The sequence below is a fragment of the Typopeltis vanoorti genome, chromosome 23 (assembly GCF_054136105.1).
Source record: "Typopeltis vanoorti isolate ZY-2024b chromosome 23, IOZ_Tvanoo_1.0, whole genome shotgun sequence".
Lineage (NCBI taxonomy): Eukaryota > Metazoa > Arthropoda > Arachnida > Uropygi > Thelyphonidae > Typopeltis > Typopeltis vanoorti.
Genome location: NC_143571.1, coordinates 7,479,101 through 7,505,132, shown reverse-complemented (window position 1 = coordinate 7,505,132; position 26,032 = coordinate 7,479,101). Strand labels below are relative to the sequence as shown.

Sequence of the window (26,032 nt, the reverse complement as noted above, 5' to 3'; positions counted from 1 at the left end):
CTTTGACCATGTGTGGCATTGTGACCTGCTTAACAAATTTCCATCCTTTGGTCTACCTGCCACCCTACGTAATTGGGAGCCAACTTTCTCTGCAGGACATGATAGGTGGCTTCCTCTCTTCAAGCTTCATTGTCAATGCTGAAGTGCCTGTCCTATCACTTACTCTCTTTCTCTTGTTCATAAATGATCTACTCACAATCACACTAATCCTATCCACAGTTTTGCTGATGACAGTAATCCCACAATAGTACTCTCTGTCAAATGAATAATCATCCTACTCATTCAACAAACCATGCAGTACTCTGACATCTCAGGCTACAAGATCATCTGCAACCAGTGCCTTAAACAACGATCTTCATACTCTCCTTCAATAGGGCAACTACAACCTTGTCATGTTCAATGCCACCAAAGCACAGTCTTGTCTTTTCTCTCATAAATGAAATCTCAGCTCAGCTAGACACCAGACAAGATAAGATCTCTCTGCTTGGACTAACGTGTACCAGCAGTCTCTACTAGCATAAATACATCATATTAATAGCCTCTTCAGCATCCAAGAAACTAGACATTCTTTTCATTCAAAAAGCTATTTTACACCCAATCAAATCCTATATACAAATCCTAAATCTACCCATGCTTAGAATACTACTCACATATTTGGGATGGTGCATCTAAAACTTCCCTTAAAATAATTACTAAAGAAAGAGCCATACGGCTTCATTTCAGTAATGTAAAATTACATCGGAAAAATAGATATTAAAGATCCAACATTATTTCAAACCCAAAATTTTGTTGTTTGAGTTTTTTTCTACAATTTGAATGTTTATAGAAACTTTCATCAGTTTCTACAAACATTTGGCTTTGAAATAATGTTGGATCTTTAATATCCACTTTTCCTGTGTAACTTCCCTTAAAATCTTGGATGCTGTCCAGAGGCAAGCAATTAGGTCCATTGATGAGCTTTCATTCAGATTCACTTCAACATCTATCTCAGAGATGCAGTCAGATTCAGTACTGTGTCTATTCTACAGGCACTTCCACGGTCACTACTCCAGTGAATTGGCAACTTTCATTCCTTCACTTTCAGTTGCACCTATTAATACAAGAACAGCAGCTTCCCAGCATTTCTTTACAGTGCAACTGCAAATACATTGAACCTGCTTCTATTCATCCTCCTTTATTCATCCACCTTTGTCCTCTGGAATAGCCTTCCTCATGAAGTATTTACAAACATTTAAAACTTGCAGCTCTTCAAAACTAAATATTAATAAACTTCTATCTTAGTCCTCATCTGCACCCTACACACATCACCGATGTGCTTACAGATCTCTTGACCTCTTGCGTATGGGATCAATATAAAAAAAAAAGAAAAGAAAAAAAAGTGAAATATAATTTTGCTAGTTTGTTACTGTCCATTTGATTCAGATGTTCTATTTGATTTCTTTACATCAATAATATATATATATACACACACACAGGGGGTCCTCAACCTACGTCGTCCTCGACATGCGTCGTTTCGACTTTACGGCAGTAATCCCATAAACAATTAAAAAAATAAATTTCGACTTGAAGCAGCACAATGTAAAATTCAAATGTCGCAGGTGAACTTGTTTGTGAACGCAGCAGAAGAATACGCCGTTACGTGCCATTTGTTTGGGAGAGGTGGCGTCGCTTGGTCCCAGCATACACTCTTTGGGTACCACGTGCTTTGTTTACATCCACTCTCTCGCTTTTGTGTTTGTGTTTTTTTGTGACTTTTTACCCTTCAATATGGCTCTCAAACATAAGGCAGACTCTTCCGATGGCAGTGTGTCAAAGAAAAGGAAAGTAATTACATTAGAAGTGAAATTAGACATTATTAAAAGAAAAAAGGGAGAAACGCCAACGAACATCAGCCGCGCGTTGAACTGAAGCTGTACCACAGTCGGGACTATTATCAAGGATAAAGTTCGCATCCTTTCATTTTCCTATGGCCTATTCTGTTTCTTGACATACACGTATGACTTTAGGGTGTTTTAGGTTAGGTAAGTAACTTAGGCTATGGTAATTCCGACTTGCATTGAAAATCGTCTGGCGTCGGGCCATAGGAACGGATCTCCGACATAACTCGAGGACCCTCTGTATATATGTTTATAATTATTAACTGACTTAAACACCGAGAAAAATAAATATATATATATATATATATATATATATATATATATATATATATATATATATATATATATATATATTTCCCCCCTCCCAATTAAACAATAAGTAGTGATAAATCTCACCGAGCAAAGTGCAATCATAGAAAGAAAATAGAGAACTAGGTAAAATAAATAACATACTAGTGTTTTTTCTTTTGTAAAGTGGCTGAAAAAATTTATTAATAGAAAAAAATAGTCATGGAAGAATGACTTTCACCAATGTTGACGGTAAGAAAATGACAAGAAGAAGAAACAAGGTTATAATATTAATACTTTGTAAAAAGTATAGATTTCACTAGTATAGCATATCTATATATAAATAACTAAATTGGCTATAGTTATCTCATCTAAAATAGTAGTTATAAAGTAGTTATAAAGTAGTAAAATAGTACTCAATATAAAGTTTTATGCACATGTATACTTATTCCATTTTGATGAGTAAGGCATCAAGATGGTGACAGTTCAACAAAAAATATTGGCATAATTTATGGTACACACAAAATTTTGAGTCAGTGATTTACATGCAGCGAGAATTTAGGTGACACTATTAGCTAACGAAATTGATGATACATGTATCCAGTATCAAACAGTGTAATCACTTTAAGCAAATTGGGAAAGTAGGTTTTAAAGTACCATTAAGATCACATTTGGAATACTGTGCTTAAATTTGGTCACTCTTTAATTCAGTTGGCCTCAACAGAGCTGTTTAGATGGAAAAACCTAGGTATGAATCCCATTTTTGATGCAAAGAAGCTTTATTAGGGCATTTTAATTAAAGGTGAGTTATTTAGTCTTATATGGAGGGGGAGAGTTTTTTCTGGACCCTCAAGTTTTTCATCCCTCAAAACAGGCAAACTGGCCCCATGGATGCACATCTACAGACATAAAATAGTCACCCTTAGGAAATGCAACAGAGGAGTAGCAAGCTAGCTGCATTAATTGCTAGAAGTCCTAATTAGGGGACTCAACCCATCTTGGATGGATGAAAAATGGAGTTTTCACATGGAAACTCTGAAGAGGACAATATCATGAGTCCAGAATGTTATGGAAGACATTGAAAGAATTAAATTAAACTTGCCAAGAAATTGTATTCTTATTTAATCCTTTTTCCAAGTGTAAGCAAAGTTTGCATGGGAAGTAACTTCACAACTAGGCTACTTGTTTAAAGAGGCTAATTTATTTATTTATTTTGTATCCAAACACAAGTGGTACAGTAGCAAGTAATTGGTACAACATTATTTACCACAAATTAGGATACATTACAAATGAGAACAGCTTAAATTTAGTAGGTAAATTATACAGGGAATAATAAGTAAAATATGAGGAAAAAAGAAACTATGCATAAGTTATATACAGTAAAATGACAAGAATGGTCAGATGTTTCTCCAGAATCTTGCACAATCAACTGCTCTTTCTGTGCAGGATATAAGGTCCTCTTTTGTGCAAGGTGATTGAAGAAGGGGGCAAGAAAGAAGGTGTTCCATGGACTGGGTTGTCCCACGCTCACAATTATCTGGGCCAGTGCTCCCATTTAATGAGGTTTTGTTTGCAGCATCCTGTTGTTCATAGTCTGTTGAGACTTTTCCAAGTATTCTTGTCCAAGTGGGCACTGCATGGAAGATGTTCGGCTGTTGGAATACCAGTATTATTCTGGGTATAGTGCAAGCCATTGAAGTCTTGTCTCTGGAGGGTTTTTCGGTGGTTCATCGGTTGCTAGGAAGTTATATCGGATCTTAGTCTTTGGGGGCACTGTAGTCTGGCCAAATAGTGGGTGGTGCTCATCATTCATTTGTCTGCTTCTTTCATCAGATGAGAATGAAGATCTTCGAATTGAAAGGGATGCAATACCAGCCAAAGTATACAGGCTTAATGTCCCAATATCTTGTTGGTTTCAGGCATCCTGTAATTAAGTGGAAGCTTTCATTCAATGCTGGGTCAAGTTATTCAGCATGGCAGGATCTAGGCAATACAGGGCAGGCATATTCAGCAGAAGAATAGCAAAGGGCCAAAATAGAAGATCTCAGTGTGCTAGGGTCTGCATCCCATTAGGAGATAGTAAGCTTTTTTAGTATGCTGTTTCTTGCATTAACTTTTGCCTTTGTTTTTTCTATGTGTGTTATATGAAAGAGTGTGATCGAGAGTCACACAGAGGTAGATTGGGTTCCAGGAATGTTCTATATTAGAGCCTTTCCAAGAAACCTGTTGGCTTCCTTAAGGTGGAAAAGGCTAGTCTGGGTTTTCTAGGGGTTTGGTTTTAATCAATTACTGCTATAATATGTGGTTAGACTATTTAAGGCAAGTGATAGGGTAGTTTCAATGGACTTGAAAGTTTTTGATTGAGCAGTTATGGCAAGGTCATCAGCATAGATAAAATTTCTAGTTCCTGGAAAGATGGGGAGATCATTGATGTAGATGTTGAAAAGTAATGGTGGTAACACATTTCCCTGGGGAAGGCTGTTTTTTTGGGGGATGTCAGCAGCTCTTCCTACCCCCCAGGTCCACAAAAAAGCATCTGTTTTCCAAGGGTGATTGGATCAGGAGGACAAGGTGATAGTCTCTAGTTATTTCATATATTTTATTTCTGAGTGTGAGATAGTTTATGGTATCATATGCTGCAGTCTACAAAGACTGCTCCTGTGGCTAGTTTTTGCTCATATATATTGAGTGAGGTTGAGAATTTGTGACGTACAGCCTGCTCAGCAATAAGATGGGGATTCGACTAGTTGTTATAGTCTATTCAAAAAAATCGTTCATAGAGTTTAAAGAGGTTGTTGAGTAGTGATATAGGTCTGTAATTTTTTGCTTCAGATGGAGTTTTCCCTGGTTTCAGAAAGGCCACCACTTTAGCATGTCTCCAGATAGTTGGTATCCTTAGGGTTCTGAGGCAAGTCTTGTATAGGTTTAATAACTACTCTTTAGTCATGGGTCCAAAATGTTTAATTTGTTCATTACAGATATCATCAAGGCCTGCAGATTTTCTTGGTTTTAATAGGTTTTATGGCAATATTCAGTTCAGTGATCATGAAATCTGAGCTAATCATATTTTGTTCCTCACTTGGGATTCTAATTATCTTATTTTTTGAGTGGTTTTTAGAGAATTTTCCATTTTCCTTTTAGGGGTGCACAGCAGCTAGGGTCTCATTCCTGCATCACAGGATGCAGGAATGAGAGTACATCTTAAAGGAGGTGTGTGCTTTGCACACTTAGGTGAAAAAGAAACATATATAAAATGTGATAGAGATGATTAAATCTGTGAGGGAATTTTACCAGATTAATACAGAAAGGATTATATATAGCATGGAAGGTTAGAGCTGGAGAATATGAAGCTATCCCAGAAGTTGTGTAAAGGTGTGGTGAAGAGGGGAGTTAACATCTTTATTGTTGTTGTTGTTTTCAATTATGGCAAAAGCAACTAAGGCTATGAGGCCAGTATTATGTCTGCTAACCTGAGTTATGAAGGGGAGAGTGGGGAGTAGATTTTTGCATGGAGAGTGATGGATGAGTAGATTGCATTGCTGGAATATATTGTGAATGGTAGCAGCATGAATTGAGTTTTAAGTTTCAATATGGAAAATATGTTGCTCATTGTGTAAAATCTCCCATGATGAATCTGTTGATCCCATGGAGGTTTACTATAATAATAATATAAAATCCACTAAGGCCTTTTTATTCCCCAAATAGAGCAAGCAATACTATTTTAGTCCCAATATTTAGTCCCATAAATTGCAGGGTCCAGTTTCCAACATTAACCATTGCACTTCTGCAATATCAAAGTGCACTTCAGTTTAATTTACTTCTGCAGCATGCAAGACAGATACTAATGTTTTCTAACCCTAACTGGCATTTACTGGTGTGTATTGATGCACTGTACTCATGTCAGTTATATTGAATTTCAGAGTTAAAAAATTGGACATTTTTATGGAGAAGAAAACCTTGCTTAGTTACACCAAAGACTAACTAACTGGAATAGACAAACAACAAAAAAAGATCTAGAAAAGTATCTCTAGATGGTGACTAGAATCAAACCTATAAGTTGAATCTGTAAGTGAGGATAAGGTGAGAGGGAATTTTAGATTTCTAGCAGAGCATAGTTGTAGGCCAGTAATTGCATGAACATTACAGGAAGACAATTCTGTAATGTTCATGCAATGATACTGGTGAGTGATAAGAAGGTAATAATATTACCTTCTTATCACTCACCAGTGATAAGAATTATTACCTTCTTATTATAAGAATTATTACCTTCTTCTTAATATAAATAATATTACCTTCTTATCACTCTCCTTATTCACACATGTGAATAAGGAGAATGAATTCTTTCTTTAGCTACTTAGGGATAACATTCTTACACAACATGTAGGACACAAGTGTTGGATTTAATAATAATATCTCATATGGTGATAACAGGCAAAAACCCAGCCACTGGGGAGGGCAAATTAGTCTTCTTGGTGCCGGTTAAATTCTTGGATAAATGGAGAGGGTTGGCGTCAGGAAGGGCATCTGGCCATAAAAAAAAACCATGCCAAAACCAAGGATGAAATGTTGAATAACAGAGAAAGGGCCAAGGCTAGAGCGTACCCCATAAGCGACGTGCAGTTCTGTCGCCCTAGGACTGTGAGAAGTGGGCTAGGGCTACTAAACCAAGGATGGGCTCGGCTAAAGAAGCGAGTCCAACAGAAAGAATCGAGTCACTGAATGTGGGTACGATGAATGTGAAGAGTAGGGAGATAGTGAACATGATGAGAAGAAGGAAGCTGAAGATCTTGTGCATGCAGGAGATAAGGTGGAAGGGCAATAAAGCAAAGGAGCTGGCCTGGCAGAGGGATATAAACTGTTTTATAGCGGTGTGAATGAGAAGGGAAGAAACGGAGTTGGAATGATCATCGATAAGGAGCTGAAGGGTGGAGTCTGCGAGGTGTGCCAGAAGAATGATCGGATTATGAGCATTAAGCTTGAGATGGGAGGAAGTGTGGCTACTATAGTGTGTGGCTATGCCCCATAAGTAGGTTGTGATTTGGAGGAGAAAGAGACATTCTGGAGAGAACTTGACCAAGTAGTAATGGGAATCCCTGATGGTGAGAGAGTGATCATCGGAGCAGATCTGAATGGGCATGTAGGAAGGCAACGAAGCGGAGAAGAAAGGGAACATGGAGGTTGGAGTAGTGGTGAAAGAAATGAAGAAATGTAAAAAGAATCATAGAATACGTGTGGCCTTCTATCTGGCTATTGCTAACACGTGGTTCAAGAAGAGAGTTGGGCATCTGATAACCTATAAAACGGGAATAGAATGAGTCAGATTAACTATATTATGTGCCATAGGAAACATCTGAAGTAGATGAAAAACTGTAAAGAGATTAATGGAGAAAGTGTAGCGGCACAGCACAGGTTGGTTGTGGTAGACTGTGATATAAAAAGGGGAGAATAAAGTGGTGGAAATTGGAAGAGGAAGGCACAAGGAATAAGTTTCAAGAAAAGGTATTGAAAGAAATTAAGTTACCAGAGGATGTGGAAGAATGGTGGGACATTAATAGTCAGAATATTAGAAAAATTGGAGAAGAGGTGCTTGGTATAACATCAGGAAAGGGACCACCTGAGGATAAGGAGGCATGGTGGTGGAAAGAGGCGGTGCAGTTGGAGATCAAGGAAAAGAAAGAGGCAAAGAAAAAATGGTACATGACTGGAACTAGAGCCGACAAGGAGGCATATAGATTAGCGAAGAAAAATGCAAAGAGAGCTGTGGTGAAAGCGAGGGCAGTTGATGAGGTTTATGAAGAACTGGAGAGAAACGGTGATGAAGCTCAGTTGTTGAGAAAAGCGAAAGCCAGAGATAAGGCCTCGAAAGACCTAACATCAGTCAAGCAGATAAAGGATGCCTCAGGAGTAGTATTACAAGAGGAGGAAAAAATCAGAGGAAGATGGAAAGAATATTTCCGTAAACTACTAAATGAGGAGAATCCGAGAGAGAGGTGTAAGGATGGAGAGGCAAACGAGAGACCGGTGCAAGACATAAGTAGAGAGGAAGTGGATTGGGTACTGAGAAAAATGAAGAATGGAAAGGCCGTGAGGGCAGACCAGATACCTGGGGAAGTGAGGAAAAGTTTGGGCAGTGAGGGCACGGATATGTTATGGGATCTGATGGGGAAAATAGCCCAACAGGAAAAGATACCAAAGGAATGGAGGAAAAGTATTCTTGTCCCAATCTACAAGAGAAGATGTTCAAGACTGTGCAACTATAGAGGGATCAAGCTGATGTCACACGCATTGAAGATATGGGAAAGAGTAATTGAAGGAAGGATACGGCAGGAAACGAAAATTGGTGGGGAGCAGTTTGGATTTATACTAGGAAGAGGGACAACAGATGCGATATTTGCATTAAGGCAATTGATGGAGAAATATAGAGAGATGCAAGTGGAGCTGCACATGGTGTTTATAGACCTGGAAAAGGCATACGGCAGCGTGACCAGGCAGGAGGTATGGTGGTATATGAGGAAGAAGGGGGGGGTGTCGGAGAAGTACATGAGGTTGGTGAAGGAGATTTATGAGGGAACAGAAACTCAGGTCAGGTCTAGTGTTGGCATGACAGAAAGGTTCCCCATTGTCCTAGGGCTACACCAAGGGTCAGTTCTGAGTCCCTACCTCTTTGACCTGGTCATGGATGTACTAGTGGAGGATGTCAAGAGGGAGGCACCATGGAGCATGCTGTTTGCCGATGACATTGTTCTATGCGAATCATCCCGAGAGAAGCTTGAAAATACCCTGGAAGAGTGGAGAAAGGTACTGGAGGAGAGAGGCATGAAAATTAACCAGGAGAAGACTAAATATATGTCAACAGGGAGTGATGAGGATATGATCATACGACGGCAGGGTAAAAGGCTAATTTCAGGGAAGAAATTCAAGTACCTTGGGTCGGTTGTCGAGAGGAATGGTGACCTGGATGAGGAAATACAGCACCGAATAACATGCGGTGGATGAACTGGAGGAAGATGAGTGGGGTCCTGTGTGACAAGAGAGTGAGTTGCAAGAGGAAAGGAAAGCTGTATAAGATGGTGGTGAGGCCGGCGATGCTTCATGGTGCAGAAACGTGGCCTATAACAAAGGCACAGGAGAGGAAGATGAAGTTAGCGGAGATGCGGATGTTGAGATGGGTGAGTGGTGTGACAAAGAAGGACAGGATAAGGAATGACTACATCAGAGAGATGGTTAAGGTGGGACCAATTGGCAAAAAGATACAAGAAAGTAGGTTGGGGTGGTTCGGACATGTAGAGAGGAAGGGTGAGGAGTATGTTGGTAAACAAGTGGAGTATATGGAGTTGGAGGGAAGGAGGCAGGCCCAAGCTCAGGTGGAGGGATAAGGTGACAGAGGATCTTAGGGAGAAAGGATGGAGTCCGAAGGATGCCCTGGACCGGAGAACTTGGAAGAGGAAGGTTAAAGATCGGTGCGCCGACCCCGTTTAACATGGGATAAGGCATAGTGAAAGAAGATGAAGAAGAAGAAGTTGGTGATAACAGGCAAAGTCACCATTATAGCCTAGAATTTTAGAACTACCCCCTTTTTTTTTTTTTTTTTTGTTTTCAGTAACACTGATTTTAAAACAAAGTTGTGTGTGAATATGAGTTAATTCAGTTAAGTATTCTCCTGAGTGATCCATGTTTTATCCAATACATATGCACATTATTGGTCAAATTGATCAATAATGCCCTTTGACTAAAAAGCTCTGGGTTTGAATTCTGTTCAGGATGTGAGAAATCTTTATAAGAATTTTTTTAGCTGAGGATGAATTTACTAGTCTTATAGTTGTGGAAAATTAGGTTTTTCATCTAGAAAACAGAAGAACCAGCCAGAAGAATACACATATACACACATGAATTAACAGGTAAATACAGCCTCACAGCCTTTGTTGTGTCCGTCATAATTCCAAAACAGCCACAACCATTGAACCCAGTAAAGAAGTTATACTCCTCACTGACAAAACATTCACTCTAGCAATTCATTCATTTGCCAATCTCCAAGCAAAAAAAAATGTCCTTACTGCCCCGCTCTTACAGAATTTCCATAAGCAATATCTTGTTTTCTCCTTCTTGTCTTTTGAAAAATGTTCTCTGCATCAATCCTATAAAGCTCCTTTAATATCTTATATGTTTCTATCATATCTTTTCTGTTATGCCTGACACCTAAACTTTGTAATCTACACATAATCAAGCTATCCTTTAGAAGAGCATTCCACAGAATTGTTACAATCTTAGCCACATGTCTCAAGATCTTCTTCAACATTTCTTCAATTCCAGAAACTCAGATGATGAAATCCATGCACAGCAGTCATATCAAAGCATCATGAGCAGAGATAATGACTTCTTCATCTCTAACTGTGAATCTGTTCTGCAGTATCTACATGATCTTTTGAGATTTTTACAAACATTTCAATAAGCCTGCTAACTTCAACTTCTTATTCATCATCACCCCAAAGTTCCTACCCCTTATTAATTTTCTTGAGTGTAATTTTGCATATTAAAATTAACCCCACTTTGTTGTCCAAGTAAAAAAAAGTCCCTATTCCTGAATGCAATTAGCATCAGCAGTTCTATTTATAATTCTTCCCAACTTTGCATCATCAGCAAATAACTGAAGATTTCCAGTCAGTCCACATGATATATCATTTGCAAAAAAAAAAAGGCAAACAGCAGGAGCCCAAGAACAGAACCCTGGGGGTTCATTTGTACTTGCCAACATTAATTATACAACTATTAACTCCTTCTCTTTACCTCTTTGCAATCTAACAGTGCCCTATCATCTTTAATCTCTTCACCAGAAAACATGATTTCATCATGCTGTAATCAAACAGACCTCAATTATATAAATTAAAGATACCAAGAATTATATACTTGGTTTAATCCTTTATCCAAGTGTAAGCAAACAAAGTTTGTGCCTGAATTATTTTCAGGACTGGGGCAACTCGTGGTAAAGGTGGTGATTTCCCATCACTTGCCTTAGTATCCCATAATGCAAAGCATATCTCCTTGCAGACATGTATAATGCTATGCATTATGGGAAGGGTCACTACCCAGACCAGCTTCCCTGTTTATGTGCGAGGGTTACTTCTCCAAAAACTCGTGAGATCCCTCAGATCACCCAACAATGAATGACCTGAGTGATCATTTAACTCATCATTGGCTCTGCTCAGTGACAGGCTCCCCTACCACCAAGCAGAACTGCTCATATTCCAGGGAAAAGCATCTGCCAAGGGAGTGCTAATACAAGCTACCCAAACAGATCCAAAATTCCTGGATGCTCAAAAGCTCCCCAAGGCAAAAATCTTAAGAGAGGTTTATGTTCCCCTGAAAAAACTCTGTTTCCCTGAATGAAGCTACCAACTGGTTTTCCCTGTTTAAGTATGGGTTACCTCTCCAAAAACTCATGCGATCACTTAGATCACACAACAATGAGCGACCTGAGTGACCATTTAACTCAGCATTGGCTCTCCCCCCACCACCACCCAGCAGAGCCATAATCTCAGCGGTGGCACCACTCAGAGACAGGCAAAACCCTATCCCCAAGCAGAGCCACTCATATCCCAAGGAAAGTACAGCCTTCCCTTCTGTGCAAAAGCACATCCGTGAGAGCCAGACCTGGAAACAGCAATAGCCGAGCCTCAGTTAAGACTTCATTGGCTATAGCATTGACACAACCACTTCAGCACAAAAGTGCATTCATGAGAGCCAGACCCGGAAACAGCAATAGCCAAGCCTCAGTTAAAACTTCATTGACTACAGCCTTGCCACAACCACTTCCGCACAAAAGCGCTTCACTGGAAGCCAGACCCAGAGGTGATACCAAGGTTGAAGTAATGCAGAAGTCATATATGAGTTGCCAAAAGGTGTCACACCTTATTATTATAATACTCTGGATTAGAGATAGCTAGTTATTGAAAATTTTTACACTTTGTTATACTATAAATTAAAGATACCAAGAAATGATACACTTGGTTTAATCCTTTATCCAAGTGTAAGCAAACAAAGTTTGTGCCTGAAGTATTTTCAGGACTGGGAATGAGTCCTGAAAATACTTCAGGTGCAAACTTTGTTTACTTATACTTGGATAAAGGATTAAACCAAGTATATAATGTCTTGGTATCTTTAATTTATAGTATAACCAAGTGGAAAAACTTTCAACAACAGACCTCAATTATGGAATAATCATACAAAATTATCTGCTTACTTTCCTTCATTTAATCTTTTTCTTCTGCTTTATACTCGCATTTCATCCATTTTCACCTGTTCCTATATTCCGCTCCATGTTCTCTATGAGACTTGCACATGTTCATAGATTTGACCCAAACACTTTCGGTGCTCTACTTATGTAACATGAAATTTAAAATACAATCTCATCATTCTTGCTTCCACACACCCAAGCATTTTACCTTCAATAATGAATGCATAATACACACTGTATCTTACACTACTCATATAGAAATTTTCTGACCAATGACCAACATAGCCAGCACTAGCCTTTATGTTTTGGTGCCATTAGCTATAATACTTTTATAAAATTGTATAAAAATAAAACTTCAAACACTGCAGTTCAGATAAATTTATCTCATAAAATAAATATAACCTAAATTAAAATATATTCAATCTCTTTGCATAGATGGATTGCCACAACCTACTTCTATTTTAAATATTCTAATTTAAAATAAAAACTGAATGCACAATTAAACAGGTGACATTTTTTTTTTTTTTTTGAGAAACTCGGATAGGTGTGTGGTTAATTTAAAAATTCTAAAAAATAGAAAAAAGCATATATACTTTATCCATATCATAGATTTATACACTTCAGAATCGATATACTTAACATCATGTATGGTTAGTTTTTTCCCAAGTATCTGTTTATAGAAAGGCAAGGTAAAGCTATAGGAAATTAACATTCCATGGAAGAGTGCCTAGAGAAAAGAAAAGCAATGTCAGTAATAACAAAATATCATAATAAAAAGTGTGTAGCATACCATTACATGCATATTATGTAATGCAAAGAAATATGTAAAGGTTTATGAAACAAAAACAGTAATGTAGCAAAATAGTTTAATCATACCATTGCAATGAATCGTCCAATAAAATGAAAATACATAAGATGATCTGGATTAATAGATGATGCAGAGTTGATTTTTAAAGTATAGTTTCTAACACCAGTATATTCAAACAGACTATACATAGGATTAAATGCCTCATCAGATAGCAAGAAAAACCATTCCCTGAAATTTTACAACGAAATAAATTATTACAAAGTAATAATAATAATAATAAATTTTATGAAAAATCCAATAACGTAATGACTTTAAGATTTTCATAAAAACATCAGAATATAACCATAATATATGTGAATAATGAAACAAAAAAAAAAGCTAATTTAATCACAGATTAATGTGCAAATATACTAAAAATTAAATCAAATAATGCTCCATGGTCTTCTAATTTAAAGATAATTTTTATTATCATCAGACCTCCATGGCTGACTCATTGTTGGAGGTGCCTCTGTCTCAAATACACACAGTTTATCAAACTGTGTCTTAAATACATTTATGTCCCTACACTCACCACACTGGGATAATGAATCCCAATCATCTACCACATGCCATGCAAAACACCTTCTCATTCCCCTGCACACCACCTTCCTTATATAGGTTCCAGGAATAATTTCTTATTCTTCTTCTGTCTCTCCATTCTATTAAAGAACTTCTTCAATGTTAATCTGGTAATAACCCATTTATCAACTCATATGTCTCAATCATATCAACCTCCCCTTCTTATCTACTAGACTGCAAATTGCATCTTCCTGACCTTTCTTCATATTCAACATTCTAGAGACCAGAAATTACTTTAGTAAATCACCTCTGGATCCTTTCCAATATCTTTTCATCCTTCCTGAGGCAACAGTAGCAGCAGTCTGTAAGAAGTGCACCGGATTCAGATAAGTTATTCTTGAAATAATTAATTGTATATGAGTGATTGTTTGAGTAAGAGCTGCTATAAAAGTTGTGCACTACTAGTATTATTAGTGTGTGGGATATTTTGCTTAAACTTGATTACAAATTAGTTGTTTTTTGGCCCTTAGAGTAGTAACTGGCAGAGGAAAGATGGCGGCAGCTTTGTCAGTGCATGACTTTAACTTAGACTTCAGTCGTTTTGTGAAGTGTGAGGTGTGCTACATATATTCTTTTGATTACACAGATGGTTTGTGGACATTTAGGGCTGATGGAAGGAGGGTATGTGCAAAGTGTGAGCTAAACAAGGATTTGATGAGTGCTAAGATGAATTTGATGACAGAAAGTGTTAGTAGTGAGAATGTCGCAGGAAGAATGAGTGCTTGTTAGAAAGAGAAGCATGGTGTGAAAGAAAAATAAAAAATTGTTAAGAAAGCATTGAAAAAGAAAACGAGTGATTTGAAAACCATAATGGATGGTAAAAAAGAATGAAAGCGAGACAAACATGGTGGAAAGAAACAAAATTAAGAGAACAAAAGAAACCGGAAATAGCATGACGAAACGATCGAAAGTGGGAAAAACGGAAACAATGAATGAAAGCAAAAGTTGGACACGTGGACTGAAAGTACAGAAACTCAAAAGGAGGAATGAAAGTGAAAGTGAAAGTGTGAAGCAAGAGTCGAGAGTTCAAAAATTAGAAAGAGTGAATGATAGAAAGAATGTGATGCGAGATTCAAAAGTTGAATTGGGTTGAATGAGGCAAGAGATAAAATGGATGCAGAGTGGAATTAAGAAAATTTGGTAGAAAACGATTAAAACAAATTAAGTAGATACGAAATAGTTAATGAAAGATGAGCAAGTGGTGTTGTATGGCGACTCCATTATTAAAGGTATGGACAAGGTATATTTTCCAGGCAGTAAAATGAGTAGAGTGATTGATGCATTGGATATGAAGAGGGAGCAAATGAAGAAGTTGATGGTTTTAATAGGTACGGATGACTTGACAGAGGACAAAGGGCATGTCAGAATGGCTATCAGGATGCTGCTTAGACGGATAAAAGAGAATAGTGTGACAGGAAGGGTAGTAAGCGTGTTGCCTAGGTATGACTGTGGTGAAATGAGGCAGAGAGCAAGGATTATGAATGATATGTTGGCTGAAATGTGTGAAGAGAGGGGGGGGGGAGTACAATTTGTTAATGTGTGGAATGAGTGTGAAGGATGAAGTGAACTGTATGGGAGTGATGGACTGCATTTGAGTGGTTATGGTGTGAATCATTTGGAGAGACTGTTGCTGGAAGGTAGAGAAGTGAGTATAGAGAATGAATCAGATCAAGTGGGAAGTGATGTGGAAGAGCAGGAGAGATTGAAGAGGTGGTTATGAATGAGGAAGTAAGTGGCATGAGTACCAGGTGGATAGGGGTACACAGCATGAGAAAGGTGGATGTTCCAAGAGGATGTGAGAGCATGAGTAGGCAGGAAAGGAATAGGATGACCTGGAATCAAGAGGAAAGAGTTGGAATTGAAGAGGGACTCTAAAATGAATAAGCAGAGAGGGAAATGGCCCCATCGAGCATGGAGAGATCACAACAAATGAATGTTATCAGTGGAACTAGCTGTAGATCTAGGAATGAGCTGTTGTGTTTATATACAAATGCTAGAATTGTGAGAAAGAAACAAGGCAGATGAAATAGTTGCACTAATTGAGTCTGTTCACCCCAAAATTGTTGGAATAAGTGAGACATAGTTAGATGAGGACGAATGACAAGAATCGAGATGGGAATAGAGATGGGAGGGTATGATGTGTTTCGTGAGGATAGAAGGGATAAAAAAGGAGGGGGAGTGCTACTGATGATAGAGAAAGAGTTATGTCCATACAAAATAGAAATGCATGAGGGAAATAGTGTCAGTGGTTTTGAGGGAGTATGGTGTGAGAGACAGGTGAATTGAATCAAATACTTGGTTGGATGTTGTTATAGACCAGGTAATGTGGATGGTGGTGATAATGAAATGTATGATCAAATTAGCCAAGCAAATTAGAAAAGGGTGATCATTATGGGCGATTTTAATTATGGCAATATAGACTAGAATGATGAGATAGTGACTAGAAGTAAAGAAAATGAGTTTCTTGAGTTTTTGAGGGATAACTACCTCAGACAGTATGTAACAGAGGGGATTGAGGGTCTTGGGTTTGGACATAACTGAAGTGTCAAATCTCCCACCAATTGGTGTGGTGATTACCTGGGTGGTTGCCAGCAGTGTGAGGACCTCTGTAAGAAAAGGGTATATGTGGAACTACAAGGGGAGTGATTATGAAGAGCTCAGGAGACAGCTTGTAGGTGTAGCATGGAATGAGGAGTTAGCTAAAAAAGAGATCAATGCAGCTTGGGGGATTTTCAAAAACTATCTAGTAGATGCAATGTCTAAGCATATACCAAGGGTGAGAAGGTTAAATAAGGTAGGTGTGAAATGGACGAATAAAGAGATTAAGCATGTGATACAGAGAAAAAGGGCATTATGGAGGCAGCATAAGAGAAGTGGAAATAATCAATTCCACGAGAACTACAAAGACCAGGCAAGGCGGGTGACTTGGTTGTTGAGGGTAGCTAAAGAGAGGTATGAACAGCAATTAGCTAACGAAGCCAAAAAGAATCCTAAGGAGTTCTTTCGACATGTAGCTAGCAAAAGAATGAATGATCATAGAAGGATGACATTGAGTGGAGAAAATGGTAAAAAACAGCTGTTGCAAAAGGTGTGGTGACAATACTTAATGAGCAGTTAATAGTCTTTCGATCTTATGAATGTGACTTCATGGAGAGATTGAGAGCAGTTGATGATGGGGATGAGAGACTCACTGTGAGCAAGAGGTGTATGGGGAATTAAGCAAACTAGATGTAATTAAGGCTGCGGGACTTGATAATATATCACCAGGTATTCTGAAGGAATGTGTCAGGGAGTTCACGCTGGCCTTGACATATTGTTTTAATACGAGTCTTGTACTCAGTCAAGTTCCTAAGGAGTGGAAGGAGGGCAAGATTGTGCCACTTCATAAAGGAGGTGACGAGCATCAAACGATAGGCCTATCTGTGTGTCAGATGTTGTAGTTAAGTTGTTGGAGAAGCTTGTTAGAACTAGGATCCAGAATTGGATTGGCAACAATGGATTCGCTAAAGGGAGGTCATGTTTTAGTAATCTACTTACTTATGACAATAAGGTGACTGCTTCCATGGACAGAGGAGAAGAATACACAGTAATATACTTAGATTTTGCAAAGGCTTTTGATAGATCCGCATGATAAGTTGACAGTTTCACTATCAACTTAACATGAGTGGATAATGTTGGATATTAGATTGGTGCATTGGATTGGAGACTGGCTATCTGAGAGGTATCAACAAGTTGTGTATGGGAGAGCGATATCGAGGAAAAGGAGAGTTACTAGTGGTGTGCCTCAGGAATCTGTTTTAGAGCCATTGCTGTTTAACTTGAATATTAATGATATTGGTGAAGACTTATTATTATTATTATTATCATTCGGGCCTCCATGGACTCAAAAGACTGATCGTGGGAGGTCCTTCCTAAGAATATAGAGTCTGTCAAGACTCATCAAGGGGAGGTCCCACTGCTAATAAAAACAGTCTATCATACCACTCCTTAAACTCATTGAGCTTTCTCGCTCTCACCACCCTCCATGCAAAGAAATAAATCCTCACCCTCTTGCTCACAGGTTTCCTTTTGTAACTTCCAGGGATGGCCTCTTGTCATCGCTCCTTCCTGGTGTTCAACCAAGCGAAAGAACTCCACAGTATCAACCCTGTAACCAACTCTCAACAGTTTAAAAGTATCAATCATATAACCTCTCCTATTTCTATCCACCAAACTCTGCAGTCCACATTCCCTCAGCCGATCCTCATGACTATCCTTGTACAGTCCTGAAACCATCTTTGTCATCCGTCTTTGTATCCTTTCCACAGTTAAGTTCAGTGTCCTTTTCATAATTGCAGCAATCCTCTGTGTTACCTTCACCACCTTTGCAATATGTCCCCTAAATTTCAGGTTTCTATCAATCATCAACCCCAGATCTCTTGTCTCCCCTACTTTCTCCAGTATAACTCCTTCCATAGAGTATGCAGCATCCCATCAATGTTTTCCAAACCTCAAGACCTAACATTTTGCTGCATTAAACTTGACACCCCCTATGTATTTGCCCATCTATCTAGCTTATTCAAATCCTCTTGCAGGGCTACCACATCTGCACAATTATTGATAATCCTTCCCAGCTTTGCATCATCCAAAAACAACTGAATATTCCCTTGCAATCCACTGGCAATGTCATTGATATAAAGGTTAAACAATATAGGTCCTAGTACTAAGCCCTGTGGGACCCCACTTGTAACCCTCTGCCTCCTTGAAACTGCTCCAGCATACACAACTCTCTGATACCTATCAGACAGTCAAACCTGAATCCAGTTGACCAATCTGACATCCAGACCCATGTGCTGAAAATTAAATATCAGTTTATCATGTGGCACCCTGTCAAATGGCTTTGCTAAGTCTAAGAAAATTGCAGTATATGCCTTTCCCTCATCTAATGTTCTTGTAACTTTATTATAAAAGGCCAGCATATTGCTAAAACAAGAGCACCCTTTCACAAATCCATGTTGACTCTCACAGATAACATTACCCTCATCTTTCCAATGCTGTATACGGTCCCTCATTACTTTCTCCAAGATCTTAACAACTACTGATGACACACAAAGTGGCCTATAATTAGACACTTCCAGTCTGTTACCACCCTTATGCAATGGCACTATCTTAACTTTCTTCCATTCCCTTGGCACCTTTCCTGCAGCCAGACTTTCATTGAAAAGCCAGGTTAAAGGCATTAGTTCGCTAACACATTCTCTCAAAACTCATGGTGAAATACCATCCAGTCCCAAAGCTTTAATGACATCAAGAGTACTCAGTATCTGAAACACACTCACCTCCTGTACCTCTAAACCTCAAATCTGCCCTATCCCTCTAGAATTAAAACTGACTCTCCAGGATGAAATACTCCAATAAAGTGTCCACTGCATTAGTCACTCTATTCCCATTTTTATCCCACAATATCATTCTTCCACAGTCATTTCTTCTTCTACTGGCCACATAGCTAAAAAATTCCCTAGGATTTACTTTGGAGCTTAGGGCCAATCTCCTCTCATATTCCAGTTTTACCTTTCTTACCATACTAGTCACTCTTCTGGCCTGTGTCTTATATTCTTCATGCATCCTCTCTTCACCTGTCTCCTTATATCTCTTCCATAGCCTCTTTTTCGCATGCAATTCCTGTTTAATATTGTTTGTCATCCACTTTACTCCAAATTGTGTCCTCTTCTTCACTCGTAGTATACAACTTACCATTGCCGCTAACAAATATTCTTTCACAATTTCCCATGCACTAATGATATCCCGGCCTTCCAATTCCTCCGTCCATGAAACTTCCCGAAGTTGACATCTAAGACTATTATAATCACCTGCTTTATAATTCCACATAAGTTCCTGTCTCTTTGATACTACTGCATGTCTATTCATTTTCCAAGTCAAAACTATATGTTCACTTTCTCCAACTGGTAGGAGAGATGTCATCTCAGTTATTATCAACTCTTCTGATGCTATTACCAAATCCAAAACTCTTGAACCTCTTGTTTCCTTTGTTACATGTTGCCTAAGACATTTGTCCCTCAAGAATTCTAGAAATTCCATTTCCCTATTGCTACATGCATCTTCCTCTTTCCAATTTATACTGCTGTAGTTAAAATCTCCCATAACAATCATTCTTCTTGCACTTGCCAAACTTAATTGTCTAAACATCTCCTGGTCCCCATCCTCTGTGCTCCTGGGTCTGTAGCAGCACCCCACTAAATATCCTGTCTTGCCTACCTCTACCTCACATCACATGCTCTCAAAATCATTTGTCTCACTTCCTTCCAAAGCCTCCACTCTTAGAGGACATAGGTCGTCACTTATCATAAGCAGTACCCTACTACCGCGCTTTCCCCCTCCTATCCTGCCGAAAAATGCGGTACCCAGCGACTTCTATTCCTGTTATTATATCCCCTTCTGTCAACCACGTCTCAGTGATCCTAATAACGTTTGGCCAGGCTGATGCTATCTGTGCCACCAATTCCTCTCCCTTATTCTGGATACTCCTGTCATTAGTATAAAGCATATAAATGCCACTGTTTCTATACCCAGCATTATCCCTTCTAGACTCCACTGGGCTCAGTGTTAACTGACATCGTCTCCCCTTCTCCCAAGTATCCATTCCCACAAGAGGCCACCATTGCTATCATCCTCCCTGGGACACACACCGACTCGTTCAGAACAGCAATCTCTCCAGATGCCTACGTCCTTCCTCATTCAAATGTAAGCAGTCTCTCGCATACAATTCCTCTCTTTCCTCAAAAGCACTCCAAGCATCCACATATACCAGTCCTCTCTTGTCACACATTCTAGCTATTATGTCATTCAATATTGCTGCTCTTCTGCTCAGCTCCTCATTATCATAGGTAGGCAACACGCATACTATTTTTCCTCTCTCTGTCTTCTTCCGTACCGCCTCATGGAGACATTCAGTTGTTTGCAGATGATGCAAAGTTGGGACGAACCATGAAGAGTAGTGAAGATGTTGTAGCCTTACAAGAAGACTTGAATAAATTGATTGATTGGGCACAAGAATGGGGATGTGAGTTCAATGTTCCAAAATGTAAGGCTTTAAAATTTGGAAAACAAAAATGGGATGCAGAATTTATGCTTGGTGGGGATATATTGTCGGAGGTGGAGGAAATAAGAGATCTGTGGGTGATAATGGATAAGGATCTGAAATTTAGGGGACACATAGCCAAAATTGTGAAGACAACACAAAGGCTTCTGGGAATGTGTGACAAGAGAGGACTGTAACTTGTAGAGTCTGGTGGACAGGAGAAAGAGGGACGATATGATAGAGACCTACAAGTTATTAAGGGGTTGTTATAAGATCAATGCTGGAGAGATTCTACAGAAAATAGTGGGAGATCAGAGAAGAACTAGAGGTCATCCCTGGCCATCCTCCTTATACAGCTTGGAAGCTATAAAAGAAGGGTGTGAGTAGGGGAGTGACAAGCAGGTTTTTTTCATGTTGTGAATGATAGAATGCCTTGGATGAGAGTGTGGTATCTGCAGAGAATTTGGGTGTGGTTAAAGTACGATATGATGAGCTTGTGTTTGTTATAAGGACCTTCTAGATGAGTGGAAGTTGACTCCATGGGATCTTGGGTAATAATAATAATAATAATAATATGTGCACAGTAGTCCATATTTGGCCTGATTGAGGGCTTATAGAAATGAACCATAATCTCCTTGGTTCTATGCATCAATGTCCTCTGCATCATTGCCAGAATCCATTGTAATGTACTCACAATTTTAACAGACAGACTGAAGAAATTAAAATAACAACGGAATTAGACAAGGTGATTTAGTAAGATCCCCTTATATTTAATTTAGTGATAAATGAAATAAACAAAGTAAACAAAATGGAAAAATTATTATCATTATTATTTCTATTACTTGACACCTCCGGGAGTCCAAGCACTCATCGAGAGAGGGCATCTAGTCTACAACTCTCTATCTCCACCACATACAATCCACTAACTGCAATGAACCACAACCATGCTGACGCCATCTACTGCCCACCAGTACCACTAGTATTTTCAGAGATAATCACAAACATCCAAGCCCACGGCAAGATTCGAACCTGCAGCCTTTTGGCTGGAGAGCGGATACACTAACCACTCGGCCAACCAGGATGGCAAAAAAATTAAAAATTGGACATGCTGATGATATAATCTTACTAGCAGAAAATGAAGATGATCTACAAAGATTACTAAATGCACTCAATCCAATTATAGTTGCCAAGGAACCCATAAGGTGTAAATTAGACATCAAAAGGAAAAATAATTGAACATAGTTGGATTTTCAATTTAGGAATAGAAACAAACTATGGCAATAGAAACATAAATATTTAGGAATAGAAACAAACTATGGCAATACACAAAATGAAGTACAATAACAAGTAATAAAAGCTATTAGGATGTCTCAACAGCTCATCTGGAAGAATAAGAACATAATTCTCTTAGAACGGGTTTATAAGTTAAATCAAGTTCACCCTGGAAAAAGAGGAAAACAACAGCCTTACTTTCCTAGACACACTAGTCACCCGCCAGCCTGATGGAACCTTGGTTTTCTCAGTTTATAGAAAACCCACCCATACAGGAAGGTACATTCACCAACAATCCTCCCCCAACAGACACACACACACACACACACACACACACACACACACACACACACACACACACACACACACACACACACACACACACACACACACACACACACACACACACACACAGACACACACACACACACACACACACACACACACACACACACACACACACACACACACACACACACACACACACACACACACACACACACACACACACACACACACACACACACACACAACAATATGGAGTGGTAAAACATTATACAACAAGCCTAAACTAATCTGTTCTAACGACATGGCCCTAAACACTGAACTAAATCACATCCTCAACACTTTCTCAGCCAATGGCTATCCCCCCTCCCCCCCAAAAAAATCCAAAAAATATTGAAACCTACAAATCACAACCCCCTCCCCTCCTCCACAATAAGGATTACTCTAAATCTTTGTGGGGGAGGGGTTGTGGTTTGTCCATCCGAGGCACCTCGGAAAAAATTACCAAAATCTTAAAAAAACATGACTTGACCTCATGTTACAGACCATACAGAAAATTGACATCCCTTATCCGCTCCACTAAAGACCAACCACTTCGCCTAGACCTATCTGATGTATACCAGGTCCCTTGCAACTGTAAACTGTCTTATTTTGGCCAAACAGGCAGGACAGCGAATATCAGAATTTCGGAACACAAGGACTACATCTGTTTTCACAAGTACAGCCATTCTGGTCTTGCAGACCATGCTCTGGATGCATGCCACAGAATACAGTGGAAGAAAGCTACAGTAATACACCATAGCAAATACAAATTTGAAAGATTATTTATGGAATCAGTCTCAGCCCTAAGAAACTCTCCAAACCTCAACAAATTTAGTTGTATGAGACTGCCCCAAATTTGGGAGGCTTACATCAGCAGACCTTCAGCCCAACAGTCAAGAACACCTATTTAGCCCGCTAGGGGGCACCATCAGGACTTTTAGGAGAACAATAGCTTCATCACTTCATTCTCAGTTACTGTGTTGTAGTGCCTATGTGCACGTGCCTTTTTGTAAGTTCCTTTTGAAGATGGCACGTGATGTTGCCGAAATATCGGAAATATTTATTAAAGTGTAATTTAATTTATATTCGTATCTATGTTGTCAATTCCTTAAGTGATTTAGTAATAAGAACATAAGCAAAGAAACTAAAATAAAATCCACAAAGGAGTAATCAGACAAGTACTAACATTATGCAGCACCTACAAAATTAGACAAATCGATGAAACCATTAAGAAAAATTGATGGTGGAACAATATTAAACAAAATTAGGAACTCACAAATCAGAGAAAATTATAAAATACAGCCAATAAATGATTGCATCCAAAGATGGAAAGAGGAATAGAAAAAATATATAAAAAAAATGCAAGATAACGGATGATCATAGAAAGTGAAGAAAAGGATAAAAGGGAAAGAGAAGTAGAGGAATATCAAGAAGACAATGGCAAGATGATCTTTTATATATATTTTTTATCAAGTATATTTTTATATACTAAATGTATTATAAAGACAGCTAACTGCATGATAAGTTGATAGTCAAACTAGAGCGGATGGGGTTGGATATTAGATTAGTATATTGGATTGGAGAATGACTATCTGATAGGTATCAGCAAGTTGTGTATGGGGGAGCAATATCCCAGAAGAGGAAAGTCAAAAGTGGTGTGCCGCTCAGGGGTCTGTTTTAGGGTCATTGCTGTTTATGTATATTAATGATAAGATTTGGATGGGGGATATTCAGTTGGAAGTTTATTTTTCACTTGGTTAGACTATAATTAATTTAGTTTAATCCTTTATCCAAGTGTAAGCAAACAAAGTTTGCGCCTGAAAATATCTTCAGGACTAAGGTAAGGTAGTGCAACACCAGGAAACTCTGAGCAAAGGTGGACCAAGCTCTCATCACTCTTTGTCTCAGTATCTCCCATAATGCAAAGCATATCTCCTTGCGGATGTGTATACTGCTATACATTAAGGGAAGGGCCACTACCCAGACCGGTTTCAACCTCTTCAGGACTGAGGTAAGGTAGAGCAATGGAGTTACCTGGTGTTGCACTACCTTACCTCAGTCCTGAAGATATTTTCAGGCGCAAACTTTGTTTGCTTACACTTGGATAAAGGATAAACTAAATTTATTAAAGTCTAACCAAGTGAAAAATAAACTTCCAACATCTTTCTTTAAATCCAGAGTAATTTAATAATAAGGTGGTACACCTGTTGGCAACTCCTATAGATAATTATGACCTCTCCTATTGCTTCTGCCTTAGTATCTCCACGTTTGGATCTGCCTCCCACGCAATGCTAAATATATATGAGAGGCTCTGCTTGGGGTAGGTTTTTGCCTGTCTCTGAGTAGAGCCACCGCTGAGATTATGGCTCTGTCTGGTGGTGGGGCGAGCCTGCCATTGGGTAGAGCCAACGCTGAAAAGTTCTTTTTGGTGATGGGGTGAGTCTGTCACTGAGTGGAACAAAGCTGAGTTGGGCAATCTTTCGGGATTGTCTAATTTTTAGAGAGGCCTTTACTTAAATACACCTCAATAAAAGTTGAAACCGGTCTGGGAAGTGGCCCTTCCTTTAATACATAGCAGTATACATGTCTGCAAGGAGATGTGACTTTGTATTATGGGAGATACTGAGACAAGGAGTGATGAGAGCTTGGTCCACCTTTGCTCGGAGTTTCCTGGTGTTGCACTACCTTACCTCAGTCCTGAAGATATTTTCAGGTGCAAACTTTATCCAAGTGTAAGCAAACTTTGTTTGCTTACACTTGGATAAAGGATTAAACTAAATTTATTATGGATAATCAGTTGTTTGCAGATGACACAAAGTTGGGGCAAACTACGAAGAGTAGAGAAGATGTTGTGGCTTTAAAGAAGACGTGAATAGAATGAGTGAATGGGCATTGAAGTTCAATTCCCATTCACTCTAGTTCAATGTTGCAAAATGTAAGGTTTTAAAATTTAGGAAACAAAGATGGAATGTAGAATTTGTGCTTGGTGGGTATATATCGTTGGAGGTAGAGAAAATAAGAGATCTTGGTGTGATGGTGGATAAGGATCTAAAATTTAGAGGACACATTGCCAAAATTATGAGGAAAACACAATGAATTCTAGGAATGATGTGGAGGAGACTGACTTGTAGAAGTAAGGAGATTCTTGTTGCATTATATAATTATTATTATTATCAACATTTGACCTCCATGGAATCAGAGACTCATCGTGGGAGGTACTTACTATTGCATAAAATGCTCATCCAACCGTGTCATAAACTGATTCAATGTGTCCACATCCACAACACACTCAGGCAATGCATTCCACTCACTAACCACCCTCCATGCAAAGAACTTGCTTCTCACTCCTTTGCTCACACCCTCCTTATACAGTTTCCAGCAATGGCTTCTTGTTCTACTCTCTGCTCCCATTCAATGAAAAATCTCTTCCATGTCTACCTGATAACAACCCCTGACCAGCTTATATGTCTCAATCATATACCCACTCTTCCTCTTATTCATGAGGCTCTGCAACATATCCTCGTCACCATGAA

At 38.9% G+C, this 26,032-nt stretch overlaps 1 protein-coding gene across 3 annotated transcripts in view; it reads right to left on the bottom strand.

The window, feature by feature from the left end:
- The window catches only part of LOC150093599 (NEDD4-like E3 ubiquitin-protein ligase WWP1), a 356,729-nt gene that overhangs the window by 62,302 nt on the left and 268,395 nt on the right, over positions 1–26,032 (bottom strand). For all 3 annotated transcript variants that reach the window (XM_090412558.1, XM_090412559.1, XM_090412560.1), the window contains 2 exons: positions 13,273–13,432; positions 12,990–13,123 (listed from right to left, as the gene is read on the bottom strand). In XM_090412558.1, the coding sequence (XP_090268684.1) occupies positions 12,990–13,123; positions 13,273–13,432 (294 nt within the window). The remainder of the gene's footprint in view (positions 1–12,989; positions 13,124–13,272; positions 13,433–26,032) is intronic.